The 22,188-nt window shown below is 33.9% G+C and overlaps 1 protein-coding gene across 1 annotated transcript; it reads left to right on the top strand.

Moving 5' to 3' along the window:
* Window positions 1–3: 3 nt before the first annotated feature.
* Window positions 4–6,984, top strand: LOC118753979 (cold shock domain-containing protein E1-like; the record flags this gene model as incomplete). Its single annotated transcript, XM_036488851.1, has 10 exons — window positions 4–30; window positions 94–308; window positions 367–574; window positions 1,601–1,810; window positions 1,873–2,106; window positions 2,174–2,327; window positions 2,400–2,569; window positions 2,900–3,916; window positions 4,977–5,154; window positions 5,221–6,984. Coding segments are annotated over 10 exons (2,430 nt in total), but the record flags the coding sequence as incomplete, so codon positions are not given.
* Between the last annotated feature and the right edge of the window lie 15,204 nt (window positions 6,985–22,188).

Raw genomic sequence — 22,188 nt, 5'->3', positions numbered from 1 at the left:
AGTCAAGTTTCGAAGATAGCACCGGAAGTGGTATGTTATAATAAAATCATTCAACTGATAACATCAATTCAAATATCTATTCAAAATTCTAAGGTATTGTCAGAGGAACGTGTTACTGGCACCGTAACCACAGAACTACGCACTGATTGCGCTAACAATTTGCTCTCTTCGAGCGAGACAACCGGCCGCATCAGCTATGAAAATCGTGGCGAGTGTTTTTTCTTGCCATATACCAAAGACGATGTTGAAGGAAATGTCAATTTACGTGCCGGCGATAAAGTCAGCTTCCAAATTGCAACTAACCAAAGGTAAGTTTTTATTAGACATATAAGTCTATATGCATATAATTAATTATGAAATTTACAGAGGAAACCTTGGTGCTTGTCATATCCGTTTAGAGAATCCGGCACAGCCGGTAAAATACCGCGGTGTTGTATGCTCAATGAAGGAATCCTTTGGATTTATTGAGCGTGCAGATGTAGTGAAAGAGATTTTTTTCCACTTTTCTGAAGCTGAGGGAAATGTTGAGTTGCGTCCTGGCGACGATGTCGAATTTACCATACAAACACGTAATGTGAGTAACATATCTGTACGTATGAATATTTTTTGTCAAATCGAATATTAAACATTTCTAATAAGACTGATAATTTATTAAGTACGGTATGCACGCCATTCTCCGAAACGTTGATTTAGCACTGGGGGAATAGAGTTTAAGGCCAATTCCCGTTCTATGACATTTTTATCACTACATATATTTTCCATGCCATTTTAATCATTATTTTACATAAACAATTGTTAAGTTAAAAAGGTGTTCGCACGAGGCGATTTTACGTTCAACTCTCGTAGGTTTGCACGAAAAAAAAGTTGAATGGCTAAATGTTGGCTGGCGACCAACTTTGTTGAAAGCGGTTAGTTGAAAGGCCATTGAACCAAAAGCTTCATGCAAAGTTGAACAACGCAAACGCCTTTTTATGGCGAATATTTTGTTATTTTTTTATATTTTGATATTTTTAGCCATTACATTTTTTTCGTGCAACCCTGCGTGTCTTGTGAACCCCCTAATTGTATTTAATTGTTGTTAAAAAAATACAACTAGATCCTATTTTATTGTTGGTAAAAAAATACAACTAGATAACTAGACACTTCACCACTTCGTGAAACGAAATTTGCGTTATGATTGGCAAATTTTTCCGCATGGATTTTTTATTTCGCTTTGAATTGTCCAAAAATGATTACTTTTATTATCGATCGGACATCTTTAATATCTACAAATAACAATTTGAATAAAGGTTATACTTAGGTATCGATATCAATAGCAGTTGTGGTAACGATAACGACAGGAACATTTATTTTGGTAAACAAGGGGTACAGCTGGTTGTTTTGTATGGTCTATAAAGTTAATTTAACATGGTATTCAGTATTTGAAATCATGTTTTTGCTAGTAACGAATCGAAAGAAGTTAAATTTCCGTAGTTTGGCCCAGGCGCATTTTATTTTAATTTAATATCAAAATTTGTGTAGTTAATCATTCAAAAATTGTCTATTTGAGATCAGCCCAGCTAGCCTAACTTTATTAATATTGTGTATTTCCATTTGCAAGGGCCGTGAATTTGCTTGCAATATAACACGCTTAGCACCAGGTTCTGTTATTTTTGAGGACGTGGATACCACTATCTACAAAGGACAAGTTTTAAAGCCACTTGACCGCAATAATCCAGCTCGTCAAACCAATGATCCCTTGCCCGGTCGGATACGTTATCGTGCACCAGATTATTCTGAAGTTGAAGTACCGTTCGGCGATAAGGATCAAGTAGGAATATAAACCAACTTAAATCAAAGCTGTATAGTTCTCATAAGCTATTTTCTCTGCAGAAGGGAGATTTTACTTTGCGACATGGTGACTGGGTTCAATTCTTACTTGCGACTGACAGACGCGATCAATTGCAGCGTGCTACTTCGATATCTTTACTCGACGAAACCTTTAAAGTATCTGGTGAGAAGCGTGAACAAGGTGTAGTTGCTTCGCTTAAAGAAGGTTTTGGCTTCTTGCGTTGCGTTGAACGCAATTTACGTTTGTTTTTTCACTTTACGGAAGTGTTGGACACTGTAAGTAATAAAAAAATATAAAATACGGTAAAGTTTATATATTGGTATACACTGGTTTTACTTACAGAGCCGGGAAATAGCAGTAAATGACGAAGTTGAATTTACTGTCGTCCAAGAACCCGGTGTTCCCTACAATACTTCTCGTTTACATGCCATTCGCATCAAGCACCTACCACCCAACACGGTGCAGTTTGAAATGTTAATGGCAAGTAACATTGAAGGTATTTTGAGAAATTATTTCGCAAGCCCCTTTCAGCAAAAGCTAATATTTTGTGTTATTTTTTTTTTTAAAGGCTCTGTTACACGCGAGGCTCCTAAAAGCCCAGTTAAATCCCAAGATCGCGTTGAAGGCGGTGTGATCACTTATGATCACGGTGATGTCAAAAAGACTATAATGTATTTCCTTAAAGACTGCGAGAAACCACCAAGAATTGGAGATCGTGTACGATTCGATATCTACTTGGTGAGTATGTGATGTACGGAATTCCATAAGGGGCATTTTAAGTATTTATAAACTCTAATCATGTTTCGTTTACAACTGAATTTGTCAATGAATTCGGCAGTTATGTCACGTAGTTATCATTAATAATTATTATTATTAAATATGGCAGCATTTTCGATTTTTATTATAATTCTTTGTGTCCGTATAATTCATAAGAATAATTTATAAATAAATAAATACAAATAATGATGACAACGTTATATACATAACTTTTTTTTTTGTGAAAAAATTGCGATCTTGCCCACAATATTTTAGTTTATGTTTTAATTCTACTATCTACAACCCCCCTAGGTAAAACGAAACAAAGAGTTCATTGCTGTAAATGTACAGCTTATAGGGCAAATGCAACAGTTACACCAGCAACAGTTGCAACAACAACAACAACCACAACATATGTTAACCAATACAACGAACCAACTACAACAACATCAACATATGCATAACCAAAACAATGAGCAGATGCTATTGTCCAATGGTGTCGGGGTTGGCCTTGGTGTCGGCGTCGGTGTTGGTGTTGGTATGAGCGCTGGAGGTAATAGTGGTGGTATGTTGCTGCCACCGCAAAACGGATACTTACCAATGGCCAATTCCAATCAGCTGCTATCCACACCAAAGATTGAAGACTTCAAATTGGACAATAATAACTTATCAATGAACGAACATGGCCAAACTTACCGAGGCTTTATTGCTGTCATCAAAGAAAATTTTGGATTTATTGAGACGCTTTCACATGATGAGGAAGTCTTTTTCCACTTTAGCAATTATGTTGGCAATCCAAACTGGTTGGAACTTGGCCAAGAGGTTGAGTACACCCTATCACCGAATGGCAACACTTCCGTTTCGGGTAATTGCTTGCCCGCTGAAAATGTGCGCACTCTACCAAGAGGCTCAGTACCGCAACCAGCCGTCTTAGAGGGAATACACAATGGAGTAGTAGCACGCCCTTTACGTTGCATTAATCCCGATCAGCAGGAGTATGCCGGACTCATTGAAGTGTTGGATGAAACTAAACAGAGTGTTTTGTCGCAACACGAATTTGGAATTACCAGTTTGGTAAATAAGCGTGATTTACTCCAAAAAGGGGATTTGGTAACTTTCAAAATAGATGAAATCGGCCGTGCAGCTGAGATAAATGCCGTACGTCAAAAGAAGCGTGCAACTGTTGATTCGATTAAAGGCCAATTTGGATTTCTCAATTACGAAATCGAGGACGGCAAGAAGCTCTTCTTTCATATGTCCGAGGTTCAAGGAAATGCTGTCGCATTACACCCAGGCGACACAGTTGAATTCTCCGTGGTTACCAATCAGGTAATAAGTTTACCCCTCGTGTCTATTTTATTTGTGTATGTACATATATAGTTATATATATATAATTTATGATACGAACGGAAAAGCATTTGAAAAGCACATGCGGTATTTTTTATTATTGTGAAGGTATTTTCATCGTCGGATTATATCAATGCAAAAGCCAGTATTAATATTATTTCATTAGTTGCCTCCTAGATGCACTGTTATACCAAACTTCAAGGTCATATCTTGCGACAGTCGGGTATACGTAACCGGAACGACCCAGATTTATATCTGGCCAAGGACTGTCACTCCAGCTACACTCCCCAAAAACTCTTTGGGGAATTTGTATGCTGTTACAACAACAACAACCATGTCTTAAAATTTTTTAGATTTATTAAAATCTTTAGAACAGGTCTATAAGCAAATCCTATGTAAATTTTAAAAGTGGGTTTCTGTATATTTTCAACTTTGTCAAATAAGACGTTTTGCCGATGTCGATCGATCTTCTTTTAAAAATCGCAGAACAAACATATGTACACATTGTTACTTTTAAAATTTGCATATGTATATACAGTTACGGTCAAAATAATAGAATCAAGATTCAAAATGATGCTTTGAAACTTTTATTTATGTGGTATCTGATATAGGTCGACCCATATTTTAAATGAAAATTTTTAACAATACGTAAATAAAGATAAGATGCCAACATCATCATTTTGGACCTTGATTCTATTATTTTGACCGTAACTGTACATACACCTTCCACCATACACACATGTAGATAAAAACGTATTGTATAAGACCACTTTAAGAAATTTAGGGATCAGTAGTAACACATACGTACGTGTCTATTAGACTAATTATTTTCATAAAGTTAAAGCTGCCTGCCAAAGATGTAAGACCCGTAATTTTTTTTTTTATTCGGATATGTTTTGTGACACGATCACAATTAAAAATTTGTTGCATTTATCTTTTCTTTTATCCGAAAGTATATTCTGTTTTTGATGGAACTGGTTAGGAGATTTACATGTAAAGTCCTGCAAAATTTATTATATTGCTAATTTTTGCTCTTCTTTAGCGCAACGGTAAATCGTCAGCTTGCACTGTGCTAAAGATTAATGATCGTCCAGACCGTTTGATATCCCGCCTTAAGTTAAATGCAGACGATACTGTGCCACGTCTAATCATCACTCGAGCACCACGCGGACCACAAAGCAAAGGTTTCTTGCCGCAGGCACGTATTGCACGCATTCCAGGTAAGTTTGCCGCAACAATTTAAGGGACTCTCTCCGTAAACATTCATTTGTACTCTTTTCCATCAGGAATCACAATTGAATAAACAGCAGCATTGACAAAAACCGAACTCGAAAGCTCAACACTTCGTGGTGAAATATCCGCAATGACATATAAAATAAATGAATAAACAGAAATTGAGGGTGCAGGATAAGCGGGGGAAGAGACATGGATATTTTATTTAACACAACTTATAGTGTACTAAGGCAGTTGAATTGCAGTAAGTTAAAGAATTAGAAGCTAATGAAAAGAAAAGCGTAAAGCCTCATCTCTTCCTCAGAAATAAAATAAATATGACATATTTATTAATACGAATACAAAAATAACACACTACAAAATCTTAAATAAAGGAATACAGTAATAAAAAGAAAATCTTTACTGCTTGTGTTAAAGAAAAGAACTACATAAAAGCATTATGATAAGAAAACAAGATATTGCAGGCACGTATCAGGCACGATCGAAAACAGTTTATGTTTTACTGTGGTCATTCAAACATTTTACGATATGCCAAAGTGCAAGCGGATTTCCAATTAATTATTATTATTTTTTTTTTATTAATAATTGACATAAACATAATATGATGAGTATTCAAACACAAATTAAGTAAAAGAAGTAAAATGAAACTGCTGAGGTCAAAGGAGTAATAGTTGGAATGCAAACAAAAGCCACGGTAAAATTCAGGAATCTGTATTGCAAACCGGCACATACTCTCGTAATTTAACCATTAGCAGCAAAAAAAATTAAATTATTTATTGTCCATATGTAATCTTATGCTTGTATGTAATTAATTCATTGAAAGAAACCTTTTAATTTATTTATGTGTGCTGTATACACAAGCAAAGTGACTAAAATTTAAATCCTTCAATATGACAAAATTATAAGTTATGAACAAAGTATGCCCCACTTTTAGCTGGAAGTTTTAAAATGTGTAATATAAAACTATTACCCTAAATCTATCTGTGTTAAATCTTCGTATTTTGCTATTTAATACAAACTGATATCTCCCAGAATGTTTTTGACGTTCGTTAAATGTTACAATGCCAAATTACAATGATGAATTTCGTATACTGTTTTGACGCAACCAAAAATTCTTTATTCTGATATTTCTCTTTCTATCCTGGATTATTCACCATGATTAATACTATCTTGCGTTGCAGATCTTAGAACTATTTTTTTGTTTAGTTTCCATTCATTCAGCTATTACTAACTACATATATACATATACATACACGTACTACTACAAATGCTTATGGAAGAATATTATCTGTCTCACTTATTCATAATGCTATCGAAATGAAAATGCTATTATTACATATATTATAAACTATATTTTGAATCTTAAAATATTCCTTTATTATAATTTCTTCCTTTGAAAATCATGCAAATTAGCAATTGAGCGATGATATAAAACCAACACACAAAATTAAACAAAGTTTAGTGTTTAGTTATTTAATTTAATTTATATTACAAAACAGTTATTGTAATAACGGTGATGAATTAAAAAATCGTTGCATTAAATCAAACAATAAATGCAAATTTTGAAGTGGCGAATTCAATTTGCTCCGTCAGTTTGCAATATACATATATTATATAAAAATTAACAGCTAAAAAATGGCAACAAAAAAAAAACATTTAATTAAGTAAGAAATCCCCCAAATTAAGCAAGATACAAAAATATGAAACTAAATAATATAGAGTATTAAAAATATATAATGATAATCTTCATGAACATACAATGAATTTCAATTACATTCAAAATTGGGATCAGTCCTATAGCCATGTTAAAATTATAACAACTTACAGAACCAAAAATATACAAATAAAAACTTTGAGAAGGAATGAAATTATATATAATTGCTTGAATACCAATAAAAATCGTAACATCAAAAACATCACAAGAACAAACAGAACAAAACAAATAAAAAAAAACGCAAAACTGCAAAAGCAACAAAATACAAACTATATGAAATCAAATAAATAAACACATAATTCATTAAAACTAAATAAGTCGTAGCTTTTTGTTACACCTGATTGCATACACGTAGGAATTATGCATATGTGAAATGGTAAGGTGTAAGGTATGTATATTTTTGAAAATAATTTTATATTTCGTCAGTTAATGAATACACGCTTCCACGTTGAAAAAATAACTACATCGAATCACTTGTTTATCACCAAAAAGGATCAGTCCAGCGCCTTCGTCTTGACCTGCAGGCTGTGTCCGAGGCACAGCCGCTATACTTAAATGTAGAGTACGTGATATTATTAATATCACATTCAAGTTAAAAAAGGTACATGAAATATTCATTTTGATTGTATTGAATTGAATTTAATAAATCAATATGAATTGCAGAATATTAATACTTAGCAATAGCTTATAAATCAGAGGTTCACAAACTTTTTTTCTCGTAGACCCCATTCAAAAGTTTACTGGTTTCAGTGGACCCCCTGCTGATACATTTCTAATTATTCCCAAAACTCGTAGAAAATTAAATGTGAAAAATAGATCTAGCAATGTAAATTTGCATCGCGAGTGAATTCAAAAACTAAACTCAGAGTGGCCAAAATAAAAGTAAAATATTTTCTTGTGTTCTATTTTTAAAAACTAGTAATAATCCCCGAAAATCGGGGTGCTCTTTGTTTAAAAATCTGAATATTTCTTTATTCTAAAAACCACATGCATTGCTTTTGGTATTTAACTTTAACTTTGGTATTTTGCCAAGATCATACTCTACTCAATACTTATACAATTATTATTATTTTTATTGCGGACGCTACAATAATTTTGAATTGGCGACGTTTAAATACAAACGGAAGTTTTGATTCGCTGGACTATTAATTTATATGCGGTAGTGAAACTCGTTTCCCTTGTGAATCACATTTTTTAAGTCCATTAACTAACCCTTTATATGTACATATATACATATTAGCTCTGATCCAGTACTCCATGAACTTACAGGATTTTACACGAACTTGCAGGAAGTTGCAGGAGAAATGTTCCCGTACTCTAAAATCCTCCAAAATCCTGTAAATGAGAGCGACTTTTGGAGAGTTGTGTAGAGAATGAAGTTGCAAGATTTTAACCGAACTTTTTCTTCTGGTAAAATCATGAAAAGTATCAAGCGATCACTGGTTGACGTTTTTACAGGAAAAATGGTTTTTTGTTCCCGTAATTTTTGCTGTTACTCACTTTTTACTCTAAATTACTCTCTGAAGTGAGAGTAAAAAGTGAGTAACAGCAAAAAGTACGGGAACAAAAAAACCATTTTTCCTGTAAAAACGTCAACCAGTGATTGCTTGACACTTTTCATGATTTTACCAGAAGAAAAAGTTCGGGTAAAATCTTGCAACTTCATTCTCTACACAAGTCTCCAAAAGACGCTCTCATTTACAGGATTTTGGAGTACCGGAATATTTTTCCTGCAACTTCCTGCAATTTCGTGTAAAATCCTGTAAGTTCATGGAGTACTGGATCAGAGCTAATGTAGTCCTTTAACTATTAGGCGAGACCATTAACTAACCCTTCATATATACATAAATACATATTTAGGTCGGGGTTTAACATCACGACTGCTCTAACTCTTAGTATCAAGTCATGAGGTGCAACTCCCGTACTCCACTTGCTCCTGTGGATATGGGTGTAGCCCAAGAATGATAGAATACAAGATTGCGCCGATCAGAGAGGATTTTTGAGAATAACTTTTGTGTGACGTCACACTGCACAGTGGCCAATTTTTCGAAAAAGCTCGTCAAAAGTCGAAGCGTGGTACAATTGTAATCAAACCTTGTGTATTCGTCTTTATTTCGGCTGCTGGTTTTAAATTTCACCACATAATTTCGAAATTCAAAATGGCGGATCCATGGCTGCTGTGTACCCTTAAAATAATCAAATTTTTAGCAAAACTAAGGTAGTTAAGTATAAAAGGTCACGTTTTCTGCTTTTTTGTTATATAATGTGATGTAGCGGTTAGCAATATACGCTATCATTCCGCAGCGCCTGGGTTCAAGCCCAGTTTCCGACCAGCATCAAAAAATAAGAAACAAACAAGTTTTTTGTAATAAAGTCGCCCTTTGGCAGGCAGTGGCAAACGCCCGAGTGTATTCAGTCACGAAGAACAGCTTCTCATAAAAATAAAATCCCCGTTCGGATTCGGCGTAAAACTGTTGGTCCCTCCCCTTTGTGCGCCAACACCAAGGCGCACGCCACAAATCGGAAGAGAAGCTCGGACAAATACTAATAAGGTCTTAAAGTTTGTTTCTAAAAATCTTGATGTTCAAATTTACACGGGAACTGCGGGATTTTGAATTAATCAATAAACAAGACATATATATTTGTTGGTATAGGAATATATTTTTAAGATAACAATTTTATACACCGTCAGACTCGCAGTCATCTGAAGTATCCAAGCTCATATCTATATTTTCTGATGGCAATTCCGCATCCGCATTTACAACAGTTGATAATAATTTAATGGCATCTGACGACAGTTTATGATTTTGTTTTGGTGGATTTAAACGTAAACTTGAAATGACAGGGTCCGAGGATACAAGCAGCCGATATTTTTTAATATCCTTATTCCTTGACTCTTGGGCTTCTTCGGAAAGTTGTCCAATTGGCAGGGGTGCCCATTCAATAATTAGTGGCCCATGGATGACCACTCTAATATAGTAGTACTTTCTGACATCATTTAAATTCTAAAAACCCCCAATCTATAAAACATCCAAATCATGACAGAAATAAAATTTTACATAATTTAAATCTTTTAAACATAAAAAATTAAGAATCGCGTATAAAAACTGATGTCCAAACTACAGTGGCGGCTTGTGGCAGGTGGTTTTAACCAAGGTGGATGGGAAAAACTTCGATATGTATGAAAAAGAAAATTAGACCGCCCATCTCGACCACTCTCGCAACTATTTTCCTAATCCATCATAATGAGTGAACAAAAAAAAATCAATCCGTGAATATCTACGTCTTAAGTAAGTTTTTAGATGGCGTGACAATGAAAAAACATGTTGCACATACTCTAGATTACAATGTCCATGAGCGGATGATTGAAAACTGTTGTTTTTTTTTTTAAGGATAATACAACGATTTTAACAACGACGAAAACTCTAATTTACAAAAAGTTTAGAGCGAATTGCTAGCAACAGTCACTTCGGTCTCCTGTAACACTAAATGCCTTAAGAGAATCGACTTGTTGTCTCATAACGATACACAGTAGAGCCCTCCTAACAATATAAGATGGTTATGCATACGAATGCACCAATTTTTTTTGGACTTTTGGCCAGGGTTTTCCAAAAATTGGCCACTGTGCACTGGTGCAATTGCGAGAGAGAAATGCCAAAACGTGAGCAAGAATGTAAGAAGAAGAAAAAATATTGCAACATGGTGAAATAAAAAAAAGGTGATATCAGTAATCTAATATGGCGTCGCATTTGACAAAATTGGCCATCATAAATTACAATGTTGCTAACTAAATTTTTCCTCCTATTTGTGCTTCCAATAAGAAATATACTGTCGGCAACACTGTTTCCCTGTTTTCTTTTTTACTTTGACATTCGCCTGCGTTCTTTCAATAACTTGCGAGAAAATGTTCGGAAGTTTTAGTTGAGGCGGTAAGTATGTATGTACGTTCATACAATTTATACATTTTCTACTAAATGTTGAGCTTGGTGATTTTTAGTATGCAGTTGTATACTAGTTTTTAACCCCCTTGAAGATACATCACTATTTAGCTCTAAGTGGGAACCCCAAAAATGGTTCATTAATTTACCTTTTAATGATTGTATTATTTTATTATTTAACCGTGAGAACTTTCATAATACGCCTTTTAGCTGCGAGTCCCTTAAATATCGTTTTAGCCGTTTAAAGCATACTACATGCAACAATACGACAGTATACAACCCCTTGTGAATATGTTTTATCCTTCTAGAGGGTTAAATGAACTAATTATTATTTTAATTATTGACGTATTATTTTTTAATAGAATATGTTAAGAGTACCTTGTGCTTTGTGACATACGACATGGCCAAGTGCAGGTGTAACTCGTTTTCAAGTTCCGAAATATTTATGACTCCAAAATTCTCTAAAACATAACATGTAAACTAGCAGGGCCAATTAAATTATTTTCTATTATATTATATCAGCTATGCTATGGAACTCAGCTATTCATAGTATACAGAAATAAGTGTTTGTAAAGACTATTAATTAGCTTCGAAAAAGCTACATATTATATTAATTCTAGAGTTTCAAAATATTAAATTTGAAGTTACATTTATTTATTATCACTACATTTCTATGCATTATAAATTCGAAAAACATGTGCATTTAATAAACATGTAAACTAAAAAATATATACATAAAACATTAAAAAAAACTTGAAAATATCCAGCGATAAATGATGTTTCTCTCCTGTTCATCAAGTTCTATTTCAGCTTTCAATTCTCGCCTGAAGCATTATTTCTTAGCCGATAAGAGGGAATATGAAATGGATAAGTAGGGATCAACAAACACCAAAACGTGTTTGATTCCAAAAGTTGTTTAGTCCTTTACCAAATTAAAAAGAAATATTTTAAAAATAATAGACAAGATTTTCTTTTTTTCTTTTCGGATTTTCGACAATAAAAATTATCGCATGCCGCCCTAATGTCTAATAATTATTGTTCTATGTTTCATTAATTAAATAATAATTAATTGCTGATTTATTTTCACTCCAGTACTACGATTTTAATAAAGTACTAAAAAGGTAGTAAAGGGCACCAAAAGATTCCCTGTTCTACTAACCTCAAATACATGACCGGAGTATGAGGGTCAACAAATAGTACAAAAACGGCTTCTGATGTCACCTTGTTTTTATTTCACCATGATGTTGCAAGGAAAACGTAAACAAGTTGCACATGTGTGACGTCATGCAAACAACGATTCTGTCAAATTCGTTAAGAGGAATAGCGGTCCGAGATCGGCGCAACCTTTGTATTCTCTCAATCGTGGGTGTAGCCCAGGACTGAGTACAACCGACTGGAACGAACCTGCGAGCCTAGTGCTTAACCGCCTCCCGACGAAATACTTGACGGTGGTACCGGGTGGTTCGGTACTTGGACGGTAGAAGGTTTAGTTCGGGTTAAAGTCTACTCTGACGGGTATAGTGAATTGAAAGCTTGTTGTTGCGAAAACTTACTTTTTGTACTACGTATTTACCAGACAACAGCATGAGTTTACTCACTTCCATCTAAATAGTATGAACTCATTGCTGTGAACTGTATAAGGGTAGTGAGAAACACCGTACAAACAGTGAGATTCATAGTTCGTTTTGAGATAAATGTTTAGCTGCAGTGTACTCATTTGATTTCAAATATGGCATTGATTTACTCTTTCCAAATCAAGTCAACCGAGTGAAAAACGGTGTTATGAAAAGCAAGACGAGCAATCGACTGACACTCATTAACTTCAAACAATTAGTAGAGAATACTAAATTATTTAATTATCCACCTGACGCACATTTATATAACTAGTCTACAAAAGAAATGCACTGTTACCCCAGAAGAAGACATCGGCTTTATAAGAGACTTGAAAAATAAGTTGCTGTTGAAAACTTACCAGATTTGCACAAAATTAGGTTTTTTTTTTTTTTATACCCGCCAGCAAGAGGGCTCAAGAACTTTACCGAATCTGAGCAAGGGTACAAAAAAGAGGAATGTTTACAAATTACGAGAACGTTTACGCATTGTGAAACGCAAACTTGACTGTTCTTAGCTAAGATTTTTCTCAACTAGCACTTAAGTTCAACTTAAGTTTAGAATGGTAAACTGGCCCTTAGTCCAAGAATAAAAAAAAAAAATGGGCGTACGCATGGTTTGCATCATATTTAAGTCATATGTGTCCAAAGAAAGCATCTGCTGCAAAAAACAAAGCTTGTAAAGATTCATTAAGAAAATAATTCAAAATCAGTTCTACTTAGAAGATTTAGTAACAAATTTGCCGAAAGTGTAAGCGAAAGTACTTACTCTACAAGCAAATAGTACGCTATAGATTGAATATATTGTGCATAGAGAAAAATTTTCGGGAAGTTAAAAAACGTAATTTTTTACACAAAAAACGTCCAAACGTCAACAGGATACAAAAACCGACCAAATGACGTTACAAACGTCAACCTGGCAACGCTGCTCTTATGTCCCGCTGAGACGCTGCCTATCGAAATGAACGTAGCAATGCTTTGCTCAATGTAAAAAATTTTAAATCTTTCGACGTAAATATTTCGAAAATGCTATAATGGATCTTAAATCTCTAGGGCAAATGAGCAGGCACGCCCCTGTTGCGCACTTTCGCTACAATTATAACGAGTTGTCCCTTCTTGTTATCTAATATATACACTTGTAATCAGCTGATTAAGACATCAATATTTTGATCAATTTTGGTTTAAATTTTGGAAATTGAAGTATATGTTTGGACCTCCACTTGGTCTCCAACTCAAATGTTAACTGCGTAACTTCATCGTTGGACCCTAAGGTTCACTTTGTCTTGGAATACCTCTTAAACAATTCTTACCTTGGTTGAGTTTTTGACTTTCCTTCAGCCACAATATGATTTAAGAAAACAAGGATTTTTTTCAATATAATTTTATTTTATTTATAAGAATAATTGCATCTGCTTAAGTAGCTGTTTATGGCATGACTATGGAAAATATAGTATGTGTATGAATTTGTATTTATGCTTACATGTATGTATGTATGTAATGTATATGTATACGTATGTATATCGTATTGCATTATTTGATGTGTACGCAATGCTAGTTATATCGACTTAATTGTTTTTTTTTTTTTGGTATCCTTATAATGGGTTTTTAATATTCAAAAGGATTAGTGCCTATAAAAACGTCAAGACTATTTATTACAATAACTGTTAATTTTAGTCGAAAATGAAAAAAAAACGTGCACGTGATTATTGGGGGTAATTCACATACATACACTTATTAATTGCGATAAATACGTAGCTGTAAAATTAAGATTTTTATGTAATCGGTTCCTTAATGGAACTTTTTTTTTTTTAAATTGCCTTTGATATAAAAATTCTTTGAAGGATTTGTTGCTAATTCCGAATTTAGAATGTAATTGAGTAATATTCATTTTTACGCTTGATTTGTGTTTTAGAATATATGTTATGTATGTAATATGTAATTAATTGATACTTGCTTTAAATGACGAAAAAACGTAAAAGTTCATTTAGAAACTTTATATCATAATAATACGTATTACTTTTTAGCGCTGTTTAATAAATCTTGAACAAATCTCTTTTGGCATTTTGTCCGCCAATATTTCGTAAAGATGTTTTCAAAACTACAAAAATTATGAAATGGTCGAGTTCTTTGGTTTATACTAGACTGGATAGAGGGCCTAGATTGAATATGTATGGGTTTATTGCCTTCTTTTTTTTTGCCGACTTTAGTTTAATAAACTTTTAATTAATTAATTTTTTCATCTTAATACTATTGTAACTATGTTTACCTTATTTTTATCGTTATTTTGTTTTTTGTCGAAATACAAATTTATGTACATAATTCATAATATTTGTTTGTTTGTATAATAAAGTAATGTTCGTCTTGCCTCTAAACTGATTGAGTACAAAGAAAAGTCCTTTTTAACGCTTTTAATCCTATCGCACTCTTAGAGGATATACATACATTTCCACTTTTCTGTTACTCGGATCTCATAAACGCTCAAGAAATTAGTAAATTTAACTTGACATTAATTTATGAATCTATGTATAAGTACCGCATCATTTCTGAATTTTTAAACTTAAAAAATCAGGAGGTCTACATAGTGTTTGTATATTGTTGGTTTTTATTTGCACGCTAAAAATAGTACATATGTACATATACCGACGACTGAGCGGAAGATCACCCTATCTCAGCAATTGCTTGAAAAACGTCCTATTTCACCTGTCGATATATTGAATTCTAAGATAGGGCGTTCTTCAACAAAATTCTAAAATAGTGCGTTCTTCAGTCGAAAAAAAAAACAATACATAGGATATGAAAGTACAAGACTTGTGTTTAAAAGGGCAGATACATTTTAAAACCTACTTGAGAAAACGGCCCTTACTCTTTTAAATGCCATTGAGTTTGCTCAAATATCTTTTTGTTCAGCGAGATATCGCATTTTGTGAAAAATGAGTGGTTCAAAGGGTAATGTATTTTCGAATATACAGTAATTCACAAATACTAAAGGGGAAGAGGAAGATTTCTTTTTTATGATACTTTGGCTAGTTTTCTGTAAAAAACTTTTATTTGCAATGCGACATAAACTCATATACAGTTGTCCACAAAATAATAGGAGTGCGATATTTTGACCAGTTTTGGCTAGTTGTCTTTTGTTTAATTAATGTTTATAATTTTTTTTATAAAAGCCTAGCTGGTTATATAACAAACACCATATAAAATCAGATTTCAAACTTTGTACAAGAATTATAATTATTTTCAAACTTGTTAATCAGAATCTTTAGAATAAAATTGTGGTATGCAGTTTTGTAGCCCATTTCATTCTAGTACAATAAAGTGCAAGTTTCAAGCTGTAAAAAATTCCGTTGATATATGACAATATTTTTTGTTGACAGTCTCCTCCATATAAAAGAAAAATGTCGAACATACTTTGTATGAAAAAAAAGTGAAACACCTTCAACCAAAGAAATTCTCGAAAACCAACGGGGTTTTTTAGAAACTTGAAACTTACTTTTTTATACTCGAATTAAAGGGGGTACACAACTGCATACCACAATATTTTCGAAAGATTCTGATTAAAAGGTTTGCAATTTGGGTAAAAATTTGTGAAATTTTTATAATTTTTGTACAAAGTTTGAAGTTTGAATTTATATGGGGTTTGTTGTATGGCCAGCTAGACTTTCATAAAGAATAAAAAACTTAAATAAACAAAAGTCAAATAGTCTAAGAGCCAAAATATCACACTTCTATTATTTTGTGGACAACTGTAGATAAGTAAAAAACACATTTTTTGCACTTTTAGGTAAATGGGAAGAACGCAACGTATGCAGCTATTTATGAGGAGGGTACTATGCCAGAAATATGCTCTTTCGCTAGTGAACCAATAACTGAAAAAGTTCATGAAATAATGTGCATGGTTGAGGGAGATCAGTATGTAAGCTGTAATGAAATCGCTACCTCTACCCACTCGACCACGGCGGCGGAGTGATCAACAATTAACCAGATTAGAGCAATTGAAAACAACTGGGCATAATTGATCAACAGAAAAATTGTGGTGTTCGTTCATAGTCACTTAACTTATGTTCCGATAGTATATGCCCATAAAGTAACCAATGAACTTAGGTCCCTGCATTCATGTCAAAACACTACATTAAAACATGTACTTAATTTATCAAGAAGGCATTCCACCCTAAGTGTTTTCGAAGAGTAGGTATGCTAAATCATTACTACCAGTCTTTGGCTTATATAAAAAGCAGTTATTGACATATGTTTTTAAAAATTTAAGGGCCAAATTCACAGTGCGTAGTTAACTCAGAATCGGCAGTTAACTACAGATTTTTGTAGCTTTTTCATTCGGTTTCGTTCTGCACTTCACAGACACTTTTTCATGGTTCGAAAGAAATAAAATAAAATTACGAAGCGCCTGATGGAATTCGAACCCGGCACCTTCTGGAAGCTAACAAATAGCGGGCACTCCCCTGCACACTCAGCCACTGCCGACTACGCATGTATGCTTTCAAATGTTTAGCTTGAGCAAATAAAATACAATTATTGCTTTCAAATGACATCATCTTTTTCGAACGTTTTCCGGATACGAAAATCGATGATAACTGTAAGAGTTTTTGTATGCCTTTTCGGATACGGAAAATTGAACTGAACTGCACTGTCAAAATTTACGTTTCTTTGCTGGCTGGGTAACTGCTTAGAGTAACTACATGTCGGCTAGAGGTATCCACGTAAAGAATAGAATATGCTGGACCTAACCACTTTAATAAATTACCTAATGCCATTAGAACGCTGGAACGTGTATCTCTTCTTAAAACCAAATTAAAAAGCTATCTTCTGGGAAGCACCGAATCGCTTCTTATGTAAAATGCTGAGTATATAATTCTCAATTGTAAATTTCTTATTTTATTTTCTCTCCCTAAACTCCTTGTATGATCAATTGTCAGATATCCACTTTTTAGCCATTTTTTTACCTTAAAAAAAATAAGTGCAAAATAAGCCTGTAGAAATTACTAAAGATTAGTTCTACAGTGGTTTTACATCGAAAATGGCAAAGGCCATCGATTGAAATGGCACTTACTTGATTAAATGAGTTCTTCTGAAAAAAATGATTAAATTTTAGTTTAACTAGTATTTTCAACATCATACAGGTAAGCGAAGGGACAGAAAATAGCGAATGCTTAGATTACAATTTCATTGTATATAAATATTGAAAACGGTCTTGCATTTTAGAAATTTCGCACGTTTAATAATAAAGGAAATTTATTCAAAAATTTGTTTAAACCTTATCATAAAATTACTTTACTTTGCACCGAGGATTATGAAGAAAAATCATAATATAGTATACTATCTTACCCGTGCGAATTATTCGCATCCAATATTTTAGAATAAAGACGAAATAAATTAACTCAGGGCTCGAATCGTAACCTCTGTTCACGGATCGAAAACGATACGAAAGAAAATTGCGTGATACGTCAGTATACGGCAGTATAAGCATAATAGGACAAGAGTACGTTGACGTATGTCATAATCTGAAAGATGTGTTTTTACGTGACGAGTAGTACGATATCGTATGTGACTATTCGAGCCCTGGTATTTGCTTGGTGTTTGTTTTATTGCAGTCACTACAGATATGTAATTTTAACAGAAACCTTACAAAACTTCTTTGAAAAGAGTGTTGGAAGTGATAAAGTAATCATTCTATTCTTTTCCGATAAGAGTTTCTTGGATACACTCATATCGTTAAATCTACGGGCTCTTGAAAAGGCCACGTATAGCTCTGCCCATTCGAAAAACAGGTTCGAGTAGATACAACCCTGCCTTTTGAAGCGTCTGACCTGGTGTTTTATTGATTGTCATAGTAAAGGCCACCTTTGCCGGGAACTGTTATCTTACCAATTGAGTAAAAATTTGTGAAGTGGGCCACAATTTTTTCAAGGATCGAGCTGTTTTTGTGGAATTATCTGTGTATGCTTCACAACGATAAAAGAAAAATACGCGTTTCACAATTTTTCGAAATTCGAATTATTTTGGAAGTTATAGCTATTAACATTTTTCGAAATTGTTTAGATTTTAATTGTTTTCTCGCGATTGGTAATACCGATTCTGCTCATATTTTAAACAGTTGAGAATGATGGTGTTTTCTTTACATTTTTATTTTTTATTTGGCCAAACATTTTTTTTATCCAAGTTATTAAATATTTTTTTATATATTAGTGACATCTCAATGGCTTTAAAATCGCGTTTTGGGCTACTATTGTTGTACGTTCTATTAGCAATTATTTGCAGAAAAAAAAAATGTTGCCGCAATGCATCGAGACGAAAGTTATTCACTCTTTTCTCTTGACGCCCAATGTATTTTGTATGGAAAACTATGAAACGAGTATCTCATGCGTACATTTTCCGCTTATGTGCACTGGTTTGCTAAAATGCTGCTTCACCAAATTGGATTTTTTATGAAAAGGTCACTTTTAGCTTGCTCTTTTCAATACCTGTTTGCATGCAACTTTAGCACGTAGCAAATTTTGATAGTAATTTAAAAATAACAACAAACAAAACAAACACTGGAACAAAAATTTTCAAACGTTTGACAAAATCGTATTTCTCAATTTTATTTTCAGCATTGTTTATCATTTGAAACTAAACATTTTCTCAAATTTTTCTCAAACATTGTTTATCAATTTAAGAACACTTGAGAACAAATTTGTTAGCATTCCGTTCCGTTCCATCTGTGTCAACATGGTACAGATGTCGAAGTCCATCCAAGAATGATAGAATACAAGATTGCGCCGATGCCAGCAGAAATCGTGAGAGTCATTTTGGCGTGCGATTCTGTAACCAGTTAGCGACAATTTTCGGATCGATATCGCACTTCTTGACGTAAAAATATTTCATATCATACCTCAATAAAACAGATACCGATTCGAAAATTGTCGATAACTGGTTACAGAATATGTCGCTAACTGGTTACAGAATCTGCCTACAAAAAATGATATCCGATTCAGCTGTGTGCTTTTATTCGAAATCTAAATGTTTCGGTACCGAGTATCGAGAGTATTGGATACTTAAAAGTATTGACTAGCACATCACTACTGCTGTCAAGTCGACTGTGACGTCAGTAAAACAGCTGATTCTGTCAAATTCACTGAGAGCCGATTAGCGGTATTACCATCGGCGCCACCTTCTGTATTCTCTCCACCGTGAAGTCCATCGGTGGTCTGCTACATCCGTCGCAAAATGGCTCTTCGACCACGCGGTCGCTTTTATTCGCAATTTGTCCCATTTCAAAACAAACTACGTAACTAATTTGTTACATCAAACGAATTTTTCTTTGTCAAACTAACTGAATAAATGAGCTTTTAAATAAACTGTTCAACTGCATAAAAACATTCCTTTCCTATAAAAAACTGTGCTTCTCTTACTTGTACCATTGGTACCATTGTATACAAATATTTCAATGAGAGTAACTGGATTTCATTTCGTTCCACTCCACTCACGTTTGAGAAAAAGTTGAGAATTTAACATTTCTCAATTTGAAAATAAAGGAAAATTCCATATTAAAAAAGGTGTCTTTTAGTTTGAGAACGCTATCGAGGGTTATTTGGGATGCATTTGAGAATTAACGTTTGAGATTTGAGAAAAGGACTTATTCTCAAATGCATGTCAAATTGAGAATTAACAAAAGTGTTTATTGGGTAATTTAAGTGCAAACATAATTCAAGAATGAAATGCATAGCCGCGGCGTTATTGCTTGAAGAGGAGAACGAGTCCCAGATTGCTGATGCGGAAGTTGAAAGGTGGAGATTTAGGGACATGTTTGATCCCTTTCAGATGAGTGAAGAGTCATAAGAAATTCATCTTGATTACTCACCGCTCAAAGCCAGTAAAATTATAAACATTGTTTGAGCACTCCACAACATTTGCATATGCTACAGAGTGGAAGATTTGAACGAAAATTAATTTGATTTTGAAAGTCGTAAGGAGAAGGGGAAGAACAAAGCTTATCCTTCCATAGCAAATCGAAGTACCGACAACATACGCACCTCTTGTTAAAAAGATGGAAAAAGGAGTACAATAATAAAAACATCTTTTTTTTGTAACTTCACATTTTATGTTTGTTTATATGTGCATATGTCTATTCATTTTATATAAAAAGAATAAATTTCATTCAGTACATTTCAAAGTGTTCCTCTTTGAAAACCCCGCGGAATATCGCTTTTGGTTGCTATTGTTTCAGACAATTTTTCGTGTTGCTCTGGTGTTGTTGTTATGGACTTTTAAACATTACAAATAACATCGCGAAAACACAGAAACCGAGAAAATTCATTTATGATTACTTACAATCATGCAGTATATTTGGCTTCATTTTTTAAATAAAATTGTATTATTTAAATCCACGAAAATAACAATCAAAACGTTCTCCGTCAACAAATTTGCAAATTAAAAAAACGGAACTACGATCGAAATGTAGAATAGGTATAATCGTAAATTTCGAATATTGATCGAAGCGAAACGGAACACAGAATACCAAAGTTGTCAAACGGAGAAAATTTCGGTTCGAGTCGAAATGTAAAATAGGGCTGATAGTTATAGTTTTCCGCTTAATGGCACTATCGATAGTATCGATGGTTTTGTAAGTACTATCGATAGTTTTTACTCATACATACATTGATCAGTAAGAGTAAAAGCCGGCGATACCTGCTTCATCTTGTAAATCGGAAGGGACATTTAGCAAAGCAGGGCAAATAATTTCAGAGCCCTGCTGCGGCTTGAAACCAAAAATCGTTGATAAACTTTTGTCCCTTAACAAAAATATGGCCATATTTTAGCAATTCTGATCTCATTTCAAATAAAAGTGGCTGGGTTTTATTTTTGAATTTTTTAATAAAAAACTATCGATAATACTATTGATAGTGTCGACATTTTCGATAGTATCGATACTATCGATGGTTGTGACTATCGTCTATCGAAACTATCGATGGCCACGACCATCACGAAAACACGACCAAATAACACAAACGGCAATAACGTAAAATTTGCTCTATTTCACTTTTAAATGGGAAATAATACAAAAATATGAGTTTTGCTTTATTATTATTTATAGTATTTGTAACAAAAACAGTTTAATGACAGAAGGAAAAAGAACTTTGTTTATTCCAAAAATATAATTAAACAAAAATTTTCACTTATGAAAAGTCTAACCAAATATAGGGAAAGTGTCGTCTTCAATAACTGCTCAGAAGTGAACTAGTGTAATTTTATTATTATGATTTTCTAAACGGTTATAATGCCACCAGTTCATAATTGCGAACAGAGGGCACGCGGGGGAACGTGAGCGCAATCGTGACGTCGAACGCGGCGAGGCGCGGCGCGCCGCGCGAGCACGGACCGCCGCGACGCTGGGCACTTTTAAGATTGTAGACTTACAAATCTGTCCATTTAACATGTTCATGTACTCCTTTTTGTCAAATGTAACTGGGCGACTGCCTACATATATGCACTATTTTGCTTTATTACTCAGTTGTTAAGTTTATAAGTTGGTCTTATTGCTCAACGAGAAATAAAATAAAGCAAATTTGTGTTCTTTCACATTCAATTGGGAAATAAATGAATGCGAATGGAACTTAGCCCAAGCATTCCCCGATCTCAACGTATTTCACATGATAATCTTGCAATATCAGTTCTAGCATAACAGTCGAGTTTGGAATACCTTCACAAAATTCGTCCTGTGGCTCAAAATGGTGGTTTTCACCAAAAGTTGAAGCGATTTCAGCG

The sequence above is a fragment of the Rhagoletis pomonella genome, unplaced genomic scaffold, assembly GCF_013731165.1.
Source record: "Rhagoletis pomonella isolate Grant_MI unplaced genomic scaffold, Rhpom_1.0 Rhpom_scaffold_03130, whole genome shotgun sequence".
In the NCBI taxonomy this organism is placed as follows: domain Eukaryota; kingdom Metazoa; phylum Arthropoda; class Insecta; order Diptera; family Tephritidae; genus Rhagoletis; species Rhagoletis pomonella.
This window is presented reverse-complemented; position numbering and strand designations above follow the sequence as displayed.